This window comes from Mangifera indica, chromosome 3 (genome assembly GCF_011075055.1).
Source record: "Mangifera indica cultivar Alphonso chromosome 3, CATAS_Mindica_2.1, whole genome shotgun sequence".
In the NCBI taxonomy this organism is placed as follows: domain Eukaryota; kingdom Viridiplantae; phylum Streptophyta; class Magnoliopsida; order Sapindales; family Anacardiaceae; genus Mangifera; species Mangifera indica.
The window spans coordinates 21,202,977-21,216,699 of NC_058139.1; the positions used below are offsets into that span (position 1 = coordinate 21,202,977).

At 34.7% G+C, this 13,723-nt stretch overlaps 1 protein-coding gene and 1 pseudogene across 1 annotated transcript; one reads left to right on the forward strand and one right to left on the reverse strand.

The window, feature by feature from the left end:
- The first annotated feature begins 5,870 nt into the window (after positions 1–5,870).
- Positions 5,871–9,099, forward strand: LOC123210273 (putative calcium-transporting ATPase 13, plasma membrane-type). Its single transcript, XM_044628532.1, has one exon. It carries the CDS (start codon positions 5,963–5,965, stop codon positions 8,999–9,001), a length of 3,039 nt encoding a protein of 1,012 aa, XP_044484467.1. The 5' UTR covers positions 5,871–5,962; the 3' UTR covers positions 9,002–9,099.
- A 442-nt stretch (positions 9,100–9,541) lies between these two features.
- On the reverse strand, positions 9,542–13,327 carry LOC123211630 (annotated as a pseudogene).
- Positions 13,328–13,723: the final 396 nt, after the last annotated feature.

The following is a 13,723-nucleotide window of genomic DNA, read 5'->3' on the forward strand; positions in this document are numbered from 1 at the left end:
ATATATATCCTCAAATACAGAAAAGGCCAAAAGACTTATTTCCACCCAAGGTTTGTTGAAACCTCAAACTCATACCTGCTAACTTTTGAAATCATCTAAATTTGTTAATTTAATTAGAAATTACTATTTTCATTCAAAATTTTATCTTTAGCTACCTCCCCCCAAAAAAAATAAATAAATAATTGAAACATTACACTTATACCCTTGTTTCCACCTATTTCACAAACAACGCTGGTGATTTCTCCCCTTCTCTCTGACTGATGAAGAAATCAAAAGAACTCCAAGGACTACTCTGTTCATCTATAGTCGATGAAGGTGTGAGCAAATCAGATCGATGAAGAAAACCCATATTGTCAAGGGACCGAGCTACATATCACAAGCACAGATTGTCGTCGTTGATCCAAAACAAGCACAGAGACTATGACAAAGACGTTGTCTTCATCGATGATGAAGACAATATCTTCATCAAAGATGAAGACTTGAGGGAAGATGGAGAATGGAGGGACGATTGTCGGAGGGAGATAAGTTCGCTAGAGAAACTCATTGGAAATTGCCAAATCTAATCGGAGAAAAATATGATTTTTCAAAGTTTAATTTTTGAAGGAAAACGTTAGTTTTCTAAACTTAGGTGTGAAATAGATAATATTTTATTATTTTTAATATATTACTAAATAACAATTTTATCTTTGTAACTAACTGTTTCAATTAATTTTAACATCTTATAGGTAGGAGTGTGAGTTTTCAATACATAACTGGTATCACTTTGGGTTTGCATTAAACCTTGGGTGGGAATACGTGTTTTGGCCTACAAAAAATTCTAAAAAGACAAGATTCTGAATATCTGTATAACTTCATTCCATTTTGCATGGGAATTGCATGCCCATTCTATAGCATGGGAAGTGCATGTGCATGCAAACACGTATTACTATATATTCATAGTAATCCAAAGGACTTTGTCAATGCATTTTCACAGTGTTTACCTTCTCTTGCTTTTTTACCTTTGCCTTCTAAAGATCCTTGAACTTAGTTATATTAAAGTATTATTTAAGTTTTTTTTTTTTTAACATTGAAATCTAGTTCCATTTCTAAACTTTTTTCTTATCTTATATCGTAGTGGATGTTGTATTGGACAAAAACGACCCAAATGGGTAACATCCTTTGGATTGGAACCTTTAACTGTAATCTGATCATGTGTGTCTATGTGAAAATATTCTTTGAAATTGGTAAATAACATACAAGATGCCGGCCATAAAGATGGGTGCTTGAAAGTGCTTGGAATGCATTTTGTGCCTCTTGCTTTGTAACGAACTCCACAAATGCAAAACCTCTATGATTTCAAAACTTCATCGGCAGTCTTACGCTCTTAATCTGCAAAACAAGAAAACCTCGGAGTTAATCAAAGAATGGCACATCCCATTCCAGTACATAGCTGCCAACACCATTCGTATGAATTAACGAGCAAAAACAATTCAACACCCAATAGATCCCAAGGAGAAGAAAGGTGTCAAGTGGGATTTGCATGTTCAATGACTCATGCAGGAAGTTTCCAAATCACAAATTCGTTAGCAGAAGTTCTGGAAACCTCTTCCCTTGGGAATTCTAAAAGTTTTACCACTCAATTTTTTTTCTTTTAGTAAATAATGTATACATGGACAAAAACAATATACCTACAGAAAAAGGTCCGAAAACAAACTAAGCTCATCTTGCGGAACAACAAGATAACAGAAAAATGTTTGAGAACAAACTAAGCTCATTCTACCTAACAGCAAGATAACAGAGGCAAGTTAAGACTGACACCACTACCCAATAAGAGGCTATACAATGGTAGGGACGTCTTCTCTTGAAAGTCTATCAAGGTTGTGATAATGATAGGGTTCAAGAGAGAATCCCTACAAGAACTAATAGTATCAAAAAACCAAAAGAGGTTCTAAGCCAGTTCCTCACGCTCAACCTATAAAAAAAATCATTTATATCATATTGCAAAGCGAAAACAACTAGGCCAAAGGACCATTTCCCACTCAAAGTATATTGTTATCTCAAGTTTCCCCTTGTTGACTTTGAAAATCCTATATACCCATCTATGGACTGTTAAAATTAACGGAACCCTAATCTCTTAAAATTTTATCCCATTTTTCCTCTTAAACCCTAAAAACTAATCATTTCCTTTTAGACCAAGTTTTAAAAAATGACATTCCCCACCTAGGGTTGAGTTTTCAATCCCTGACGCCAAATCAAATGCTATCGCCAACGACAAAACTTCCTTGATGCATCACCATGCTCTGACGGTCTCTTTCCCTTCCTCTGGAACACCAACTGACATGAATTTAGCCTAGAAAGACGAAGAACTTTGTCTGGAGATAAAACTCTTTGTCTTCCTAGACGAAAAGCTTCGTCGAGAGATGGAATTCTTTGTCTTCCTAGACGAAGATGAAGACCTCATCTTCCTCTGGGAAGATGATTCTTCCTAAACGTCTTCTTCTGGAAAGATGATCGTCTTCTTCTGGGAAGACAAAAAGCTTTATCTCTCGACAAAACTCTTTATTTTTCTAGGCCAGATTCATGTGGACTGACATTCCAAAGGAGAGGAGAGAGACCGCCAAAGCATGGTGATGCATCAAAAAAGCTTCGTTGCCTGTGATGACTTAGGATTTGGAGTGGGGGATTGAAAACTAAACCGTAAAGGGGGAACATGATTTTTTAAGACTTGACCTAGGGGGAAATGATTAGTTTTTAGGGTTTTAGGAGAAAAAAAGAGATTAAATTTTATTTTATTTTTAATATTATAGATAAAATTATAATTTTGCTTTTGAAACTGTTAATTTTAACTACTCATGAGTAGATAAATGATATCTTCAAAGTTAATGAAAGAAAATTTGAGGTAACAACATACTATGGGTTGGAAATGGTTCTTTGGCCAAACAACTATGAAATGACAACGTCATTGGCAATGCTAGGACAAATTGAGATCACTTGAAGAACGGGTGGATGACAGCCACTGGGATTGGTCTGAAACAAGAGATCAAGAGTCATCCAATGATCTGTAGCCTTTGACAAAAAGGAGTATGCTGTAAGAACTTTCCAAGATAGTGTGAACCAAGCAGCAAAGATAAAGGCTTGTCCCGTGCGAAGAAGCTGCTGCACAGGAAACATAAGCAGGAAATTGGGACAGCACGTCTTCCCTGATGACCAGGTGGCATTTTCCAATAGATTAAATGTTTTCAGACATCTCATTGATACACACATATTTAGGTCAACTACCAGCTCTACTAACACTACAGCGCTGTTGGACTTTGCAGCCTGACACCGGTGCCGACCAACCAAAACGCGTCTACCATGCCGGCAAGCAACGTAATCCTTACAACCACCACCGCCAATAAAGAACTATTTACACAAAACAGGAAGACGAACAGAAATTTCTTCATTCCCACTTTGTTTTTCAATTTCTTCGTTGGGTACTATTCATATTCTGTTTACAATACAATGACAGAAATTTGTTGGGTATGAATTTGATTATATTTAAGAAGCAAGCTGAGATGAATATAACGGCTGGCCTGCAAGGGAGATGATTTGAATAATTTTAAAATTAAAAAATTAAATAAAATTGGTGGATTTACACGTGTTTATATTTTAGTGGTGTGGCCACGTGTACTAATTTAAAATGCTTACCTGGCACAACTTTGTACTAGCCGCGTATTGATAGTGTGGAATAAGTTAATAAAAAAATATTTTATTAATTTATTTATGATATTATCTGGTTTATTTTGTAGGGAATCCAAGAGCGTAGGAACCTTTTTATTTTTTTATTATTAAGTTGAAAATATAATTATCATAAGTATTAATGAAACAGTAAAATTATATGTATAATTTTAGACATAAATAATAATATATCAGTATGTAATTGATTAAATTTAAATTATAAATAAAATAATACTTAATTATATAATAATACATTATTATTTCTATATAAAATTATACATATAGTTAAAAAATGAATAATTGACATTTTCCCACCCGAGGTTTGATGCTAAAACAATTATCCACCTTTAATTAGTATTAATAACATTTTTCACCTAAATAGTAACTCCGTTAACAGAAATAAACATTAAAATATACAATGACTATAATACCCTTTTGGATTGGCTTCTTATTATTCTATATTTTTATTAGTATAAAATTACTTATATACCCTTAATTCGTGTATCCGGTAAACCTGTCATAATGTCATTCGTCAGCAGCCTCTTCTCACAGTGAGACCCTGCAGGCAAGGAAACAAAAACTGATTATTATGCTAGCAGGTGGTGCTAGCAAACTTAGTGCATACACCATAGAATTACAACTGTTCCTCATGGAAATTCTATGGTGTATGCATTAAGTTTGCTAGCACCGCCTGATAGCCGTTCGGGGCTTTGTCGATTTTGGCTAACATTACACAGAGGCAAAGGTATTCAACCACATTCAAGAGAGGGAATCTCACCTAGAAACCGGCTATGTATATATATTCATGTCTTCTTGTCACCGTTGAAGAGCTTGTTACGGCCTCTTTGGATATCGTATACTGTCCTCCACAGCCATCTTTGAAAACTTGTAACATTAGCCACGAATCGACAGGATACAACTTGTTTTTGTAGAACTTAGATTGGGGTTTATGAACCAAGCAACACCCAGACATGAAGAAAATCAAAAAGAAAAATGGAAGAAGAAAATAAGAAGAATAAAATCACAAAAAAATTCTCAAGGAAATAACCAGATGAATCCAGAAGAAGAAAAGTTTGCAACGAAAGAGAGAGAGAGAGAAAAAAGAGAATTTGGATAGAGTTTTTAATTCAAAACAAAATTACATATTTGCCCTTTAATTCTAATTTTTCCGTTAACGGAGTTAGTGTTTGGATAAAAAATTGTTATTAATGTTACCTGAGAGTTAAAAAAATATTAATTACTCTTAAAGAAAAACTAAAATTCTGTGCATAATTTATATATATAATTTTAAGCATCAATAATAACATATTATCATATAATATATATGTACTTTTAAATATATAATTGAATATATAAGTAATATATTTTAATGTAACTGAATAATTTTAAATTAAAAATAAAATATATTTAATTACATAATAACACATTATTTATATATTTAATTATGTACTAAATATATATACACATAATATTGCTCTAAAAAAATTGAGTAATGCTATAAATTTTATTACAATTTTATCTCTACTTAATAAATTTAGTTTAATATATAAAATAATATATACTAATTTTTACTACACAACATAATAATTATTTTATGTATACTAATTTTTTTAAACACATTATTAATTTATGCTCATTAAATTTTAAGATAACTTTTTTTTCTCTTAAAATATTTTAGTTTTAATAATAAAAAATTTAATAAAGATTAAACTAGGGTTGGGGTTTTATTTGAATCTACACTTGAATAGAGGTTAATGCAAAATCGATAAATTAAAATTTGAACTAAATTTGGAAGTAATTTAATTTTAAATTTGAGTCAAATTTAAACTTATATTTTGATAAATTTGCTCACGGTATAATTCAAAATTAAATAATTCAGATTGAACTCAAACAAATCCAATTCCTACCAAGCTATCTGTAAAATCGAATTACTAGAATAATATTTCATACGCAAAACCGAACACACACCGACGTCTTAATAAATCAGTATTTTTCTTATCCAATCCCCCAATTTCAGTCAACGCGGTATAGTGTTTGAAACGGAGCATTCTGGGGGAGAATTTTCGAGACCTCTCATGATATTTTTGTTACTCTAACAAGAAGTAACCTAGAAATCCCCCAGCACCGCTATAGGCACCGGATGGCTCTATATATATGTAACAATAACAATGGAAATATTCTCACATCTCATCCCAGCAAGCATTTGTTGCTGACAAACCATTTCGTATTACACTTTCGATCCCTTCTTGATTCTAGTTAAAACACCATGTCCGTCTCTACTATTCTCCATGCAAGCTTCCCTTGCATTGAGTTTTTACTTGATGCTCCTCTCAGCAAAAAATGGCATTCAGCGTTTGCTAAAATTTACTGCTCCAGAGCTCTTCTGTCTCTGCGCAAAACAACCACCAAAAATACTAGTAAAAGAGTTCCCCGCTCCTCTTCATATACTGTTTTGAGTATTGTCGATGTTCCACTTGATAATAATGATCAATACTTCAAGGTTGATCCCAGAAGCCTTACAGAGCTTGTGAAGGAGAAAAATCTAGACAGACTTCACGAGTTTGATGAGGTTCATGGCGTAGCTTCTGCTCTTAAAACAGATATTGATGGAGGGATATGCAGCGGCGATGAAGAAGATTTTGCTCGGCGACGTGAGACGTTTGGTTCAAACACTTACAAGAAACCGCCATCAAAAAGCTTCTTTCATTTTATGGTGGAAGCATTCAAAGATGTTACTATATTGATTCTTTCAGGCTGTGCAGCTCTTTCTCTTGCTTTTGGAATAAAAGAGCATGGCCTCAAAGAAGGTTGGTATGACGGTGGAAGCATTTTTGTGGCTGTCTTTCTTGTCATCGGGGTTTCAGCTGTGAGTAATTACAGGCAAAGCAGACAATTTGACAAGCTATCTAAAGTGAGCAACAATATCCAAATTGAAGTCATCAGGAATGGTCGACGGCAACAAATTTCAATTTTTGAAATAGTTGTTGGAGATGTTGTTTGTTTAAAAATTGGTGATCAAGTTCCTGCTGATGGGTTGTTCCTGAACGGCCAATCCTTACAAGTAGATGAATCAAGCATGACAGGGGAGAGTGATCATGTGGAGATAAACAGCAGCCAGAATCCATTCTTGTTTTCCGGCACAAAAGTTGCTGACGGGTATGGTCATATGATTGTCACCTCAGTTGGTATGAATACTCTATGGGGCCAAATGATGAGTCAAATAAGCCGGGACAATGGCGAACAGACGCCTTTGCAAGCAAGGCTCAATAAGCTAACTTCATCAATAGGCAAGGTTGGATTGACAGTTGCTTTCTTGGTTCTTATAGTCTTGCTGACTCGCTACTTCACTGGAAATACAACAGACGAGAACGGAAACCAAGAATTCATTGGAAGCAAAACTAAGGTTGACAAAATTGTCAATGCTGTGGTGGCGATTGTAGCTTCTGCAGTTACAATTGTTGTAGTTGCAATACCAGAAGGTCTTCCATTAGCAGTTACGCTAACTCTTGCTTATTCGATGAAGAGAATGATGATGGATCAAGCTATGGTGAGAAAGCTCTCTGCCTGTGAAACAATGGGCTCTGCCACTGTCATTTGTACTGATAAAACGGGGACTCTAACTCTTAACCAGATGAAGGTAACAAAGTTTTGGCTTGGCCAGGAATATATCAAAGAGGGTTCACCTTCTTCAATTTCTCCCAGGGTTGTTGAATTGCTTCATGAAGGAGTTGCTTTAAATACAACTGGTACTGTCTACAAGGCTACTACAGGATCTGAATTTGAAATCTCGGGCAGTCCCACTGAAAAAGCTATTCTTTCTTGGGCTGCTCAAGATCTCAGCATGGATATGGAGAAGATAAAACAGAGCTGCATTATTCTCCAAGTTGATGCCTTCAATTCAAAAAAAAAAAGGAGTGGGGTTATGATGAGGAAGAAGATAGACAACACAATCAATGTGCACTGGAAAGGAGCAGCAGAGATGATTTTAGCAAAGTGTTCGAGTTACTATGATGCTTCTGGAACTGTCAAGAATCTGGATCATGATGCAAGGGAAATATTTGAGCACATTATTGAAGGTATGGCAGCTAGCAGCCTTCGATGCATTGCTTTTGCACATAAAAGTATTTCTGAAGAAGTGCAAGAAGATGATAAAATGTTAACTGAAGACAGCTTGAGCCTAGTAGGACTGGTGGGTATTAAGGACCCATGTCGTCCAGGGGTAAAGAATGCTGTGGATGATTGCCAACATGCTGGTGTGAATATCAAGATGATCACTGGTGACAATGTTTTCACTGCAAAAGCCATAGCCACTGAATGTGGAATCCTTAGGCCAAACGGATTAGTCGTGGAAGGTGGGGAGTTTAGAAACTACACACCAGAGCAGAGAATGGAGAAAGTTGATAAAATATGTGTGATGGCAAGATCTTCTCCTTTTGATAAATTGCTCATGGTGCAGTGCTTGAAACAGAAAGGTCATGTAGTTGCAGTCACCGGGGATGGTACAAACGATGCACCGGCTCTAAAGGAAGCAGATATAGGACTTTCTATGGGAATTCAAGGCACTGAAGTGGCTAAGGAGAGCTCAGATATTGTTATCATGGATGATAATTTTGCTTCTGTAGCCACAGTTGTAAAATGGGGAAGGTGTGTTTACACCAATATCCAAAAATTCATTCAATTTCAGCTTACAGTAAATGTTGCTGCTCTTGTAATAAACTTTGTAGCAGCAGTTTCTGCAGGTGAAGTGCCTCTAACAGCAGTTCAGTTGCTGTGGGTGAATTTGATCATGGACACATTAGGCGCCTTGGCTCTAGCCACAGAGAAGCCAACGGGGGAGCTTATGGATAAACCACCTGTGGGTCGTACTAAGCCACTTATCACCAATGTTATGTGGAGAAATCTTCTAGCTCAAGCTTTGTATCAGATAGCCATCTTGCTGATCTTACAGTTCAGAGGTGAATCAATTTTTGGTGTCAATGAGAAGGTGAAGGATACCTTGATCTTCAACACATTTGTCCTTTGCCAAGTCTTCAATGAATTCAATGCAAGGAAGCTTGAAAAGAAAAATGTGTTTAAAGGGATACATAAGAGCAAGTTGTTTTTGGGGATCATCGCTATAACTGTCATTCTTCAAGTATTAATGGTAGAATTTCTGAAGAAGTTTGCAGATACAGAGAGGCTAAATTGGGGCCAATGGGGTGTTTGTATTAGTCTTGCGGCTACATCTTGGCCGATAGGTTGGCTTATCAAGTGCATACCTGTTCCAGAGAGACCATTTTTCAGCTATCTCAAGTGGAAGAAATAGATATCCTATATCCACATAGGTGTCAATCATTATTCCATTCTTGTAATTAGAACCTAAATTCAATCCATTCTTTGTAATAAGAAACTTTATTTATTTGATTTTTACGTTGTATCACTTTTTAGTTCAATATATAATATAGTAATTTTCAGCTATGAAATCATGTGCCCAATCAATTAACTGAAACTAAACAACAAAGGAGAAAGTTTCCTCCTTAGGATATTCTCCGAAATTAAATCTACCACAAAACACTTTGTAAAACTTTGTATTCCTATTTTTGATAAGGGAGAGTGATTTTATAGTAGTAAATAGCAGTCAATACCCGTTATTGTTTTTGACACTAATGTAGTTAATTGTTAATATACTAATTACAATGTATGGGATTTGTATTTCATATTAGAAAGTATAAACTTTTGGTATAAGATTTATATGAGTTTATGCGGTCCAATCTCATCAACTAGCTTTAAGGGTTTGGTTTTCTAATGGTTTATATCATTCAGTATCAGAACCACATAAGAAAGTATAACCTTCTGCTCTCAAATTTTAACCTTTTGAAGTATAGTTCTCCAAAAATTGGTATTGGTACCTCTGTAGGGTGATAAGTTTGCTGGGAATTGTAAAGCTATAAAACATTTTCATGAGATGATGATAGCCAGTTTTTATTCACAGCACAATGATACCATTCATAGCTTCGCCTAGCCATGTAATTATTTTATACGCAACACAATCAAAGTTGATTTACAGTTTGCTGCTTCTCTGTTTTGATATGCTCCCCATGGCCTTGGACTTCTCCCTCAGAACAAATTTTCGTCTTTTTCCTGTGGAAGTCTTCGGAAGATCTTGGAAAACGACTGTGCGAGGTGCCATGAAATGAGGCAAACAAGTCCCGAAATACTTTATAAGTTCCTCAGAGCTAGCATCAGAGCCATCCATTAACTTCACAAAAGCGCATGGCGTCTCCCCTCAATGGTCTTCTGGGCGTCCTACCACAGTTGCTTAAAGCACTGATGGATGACTAAAGAAGCACAGATTCCACCTCAGTTGTGCTAATATTTTCTCCCCTGGAAATAATAATGTCTTTTGACCTGTCTTTTAATTCCGTATAACCGTCAGGATGTTTCACCCCCAAGTCCCCACTTCGTGCCATCCACCTTTAAAGGCATCCTTTGGTGCTTCGGAGTTTTGCAAATAACCTTTCATCACAGTGTTGCCTCTAAACATGACGTCACCTATTGTTTTAGCATCTGGCGGCACACTCTTCATGGTTACAGGATCTTTGATATCCACTTCTTCCACTCCAAGATGATGCAATCCTTGACGGGCCATGACCTTGGCCAGTGCATCCAGAGGCAATTAATCCCATTTAGGTTTCCAGTAGAGATGATAATTTTAGACTAAATTTTAGGCCCTCAGCTTTAACGGGACGAGATTCTCTAATAAAAACAGAAAAAGAGACTAGAATATAGATAAAAAAAATCTCCGCAATTAGAGACAAGGATATATATGCCCCCTCTTCTCCCCACCCTACCTTGTCCTCGCACCGTCCCCATCCCTGTCTTCATTTCCATCCTTTTGTATTAATATTTTATTTAAAAAATTGACATATCTTTATAATTTTAGATTATATATGTTTTTCAAATTTATTTATGTTTTTATTATGTATATTAAAGTGGTTAATATATGATATTTGTGACAATTGAAATAACGAATTGATTTTAATTTTACTTAATTTTATTATTTAATATATTTATGTTCCTTTTATATTAATAACTTTGCTTATAATATTAATATATTTTTATAGTTTTAGATTCTATACGTTTTTCAAATTTATTTATATTTTTGTTATACATATTAAGGTGGTTAATATATGATATTTATGACATTTGAAATAGTGAGTTGATTTTAATTTTACTTAATTTTGTTATTTAATATATATATAGTGTGTCTAAAGGATACGAGGAAAAGATTTTTCCCTGCAAGGACGGGGAGAGAATGGAGAGAGAATTTTTCTTCGTAAGGAGAAGACGAAGAATCCTTGTTATCTCTGCAACGAGAATGGGTTAGAGACTGGGATTGATATTCCTTATGGAGATGGGGACAAGGATATCAATCCCCTCCCTGCCCTTCCTTGTTGTCATTCTTAGTTTCTTGGTACTAACTGTTGCAAGACCGTAGGCTTCTGTTAAACCATACAAGTGTTTCACCATAAAATCAAGCTCTTCCATACTAAATAGTATTTGTGGAGGAGGAGGGGCATCTCCTGTCATCACTACTACCTTCCCAGGGCGAGGCCTTCTTTCACTAGCTGGTGCATTGACAGAATTGTAGAAGCACTGCCTAAGCGGGTTATCTTATGCCGGGCAACACGATCAAATATTCCCTTTGCATCGACACTCCCTAGAAAGACATTTGTTCCACCCTGAGCAGGCACAACCCACGTTAGGCACCACTCATTGCAGTGAAACATTAGCACACACCAGAGACATGTAGGCATCGAGTTTATCTAATGCACTCTAAACCCTAAACAAAAGACTAAACTTCTAACATTTTATATATTGTAGAATTTTCAAATTTCAAGACTTTGAGGAGACCTTTTTTTTTTTTTTGGGTATGTGACTTTTAGAAGACTTGATTCCGAAGTAGTTGTTTTTGAGTTTCTAATTGATATAATTTTATCAATTATAATCCTTTGTAATCACTCTTTTTTAACTAGGAACCATATTTGGTAGAGCATGATCATTCAACTTCAATGCAAACATATCAAAAGGTGCTAGTTTGTGTATTTAAATCTATTTGTGGGGGTGTGGAGTCAAATTTGGTTTCTCTAACTCTGCACAATTTTGAACCGGGAAACAAAATTTAGAGAGGCTTAGTTAAATAAAAGTCAAATATATGAGATCAATAAAGACATAATAAAATTCAAGGATGAAAAAAAAATTTAATGGGTTGTGTTATAATTTTCGTATACTAAAATATTTTTTTAAAGTCAAAGTGGTCATTCTTCCATATTTAAAATTTCACACTGACTCTGTAAATACATCTAAAATTGTAATAAGTGACTTCGAAGAATGAAAATAATTTTTGATATTGAAAAGGCCTATTTTAATTTGTAAATAAACCACCAATGTGCGCCATGTTAGGCCAAGTCAAGTCAAAAATGGCTAAGCCCAATATGTCAAGAGTTATCTCAGATCAAGACTCATAAATACTCTAACACAACTCAAAACATGGGAACTTGTGCATTTATGGGCTTTTTGATAGATTGACTTGCAAAAATGTATTTATGGACTTGTGTATTTTTTAGTGCTTGTTATGTTTGCAGGCTTTAGCACGACTTGTAAATTTGTAGGCCGTGCCAAGGCTGGACCTATCCAAGAAAAAGTGAGCACGGCCCACTTCCAACTCTAAACCAAAAACATCAATGGGGAAATTTCTCTTTACTCCAGAGACATTGCTACCCTTAAAAATAAACATGCATGATTCCGGAAGTTAAAGAAGAGCACTGGATTAGGGCACTTGCCAATCTCAAAGTTGAAATCTATGTTTGAATTGATTAAGAAAGTTGAAGGCAAGTCGTCTCTTGTTGGATTGGGATGCAAAGTGCCAATTCAAGACAAAATGTTTTTACAAGGAATGTTTACTCTTAAATATGCATCAATCTTATTACACAGGATTTGGATAAAAAATTTCTAAGATATTCCAGTAAACCTTCCTCGTAGACATATGTAGACTGAGACTTAATTTCTTGGTCATTATATTTTGTTGATGAACTAAATGGACCCTATTCTCAAACAAGGAGAAGGTTCTGAAATCTGAAAGTGTCAGTGCTCTTTCCCTGGACAAGCTCATTCTATCTTGCAGTGCAGGCAACGCATGCAAACGTGTCAAGCAATACTAAGTAATTTTAAGGACTTTGCCCATGCATTTTCCCCGCGTTTACTTTCCTTACTCATATCATTTTAAATAATACTATATATACTTATTTTAAATACATAAATAAATAAACACTTATACACTTAAGCAGTTCTAACATTATGTTAACATGGGCTGCTGATAAATCCTCTAGCGTGCAAAGTATGTTGTTAGGGTAGAAATAAAAAATGAGTGCTGAGAACCAAGTCTTTAGGAAATCCTTTATATGAGGAGATTTTTTATTTTTTATTTTTAGAATTTTTTGTATTTAAATATATGCATTTAATCCAGAGTATCTTAATAATTTTTCAGTCCCAAAATCCTCCGCTTAATTAAAAGTTCTTTTACTCTAATGATTTTTTTTTTTATCTCAGTGCAATGCAGCAAAATACTTTTATACCCACCGCGGACAGACATTATCGCCTTAATATTTAGAATATAGTCAGTTATATATTGGACACATTTTAAATCTTAAATGGCAATATAATATTTATTACTTCATAAATATTTTTATAAATAGTTTTAGCTTCTTTAAGTGGAAAACTTCAACTAATTCATATATAATAAAAAACAATTAAATTATGTGTACATATTTTTTTATATATAATTTAGATACATAGATAATGTGTCGTTGTATGATTAAACTATTTTGAATTAAAGATAAAATAACATCTAATCATATGATGATATATTATTTATGCATTCAAATTATGTATAAAAGTATGTATATATAACATTACCATATAGAAAATATCTTGCATTAATGGTTTTACTTGTTAGCTTCTTGGAAAAGAGCTTGTAGCAAGAAAGAAT

Coding starts and splice junctions, on each gene's coding strand:
- LOC123210273 (XM_044628532.1), top strand. CDS start 5,963: ATGTCCGTCTCTACTATTCTCCATGCAAGCTTCCCTTGCATTGAGTTT.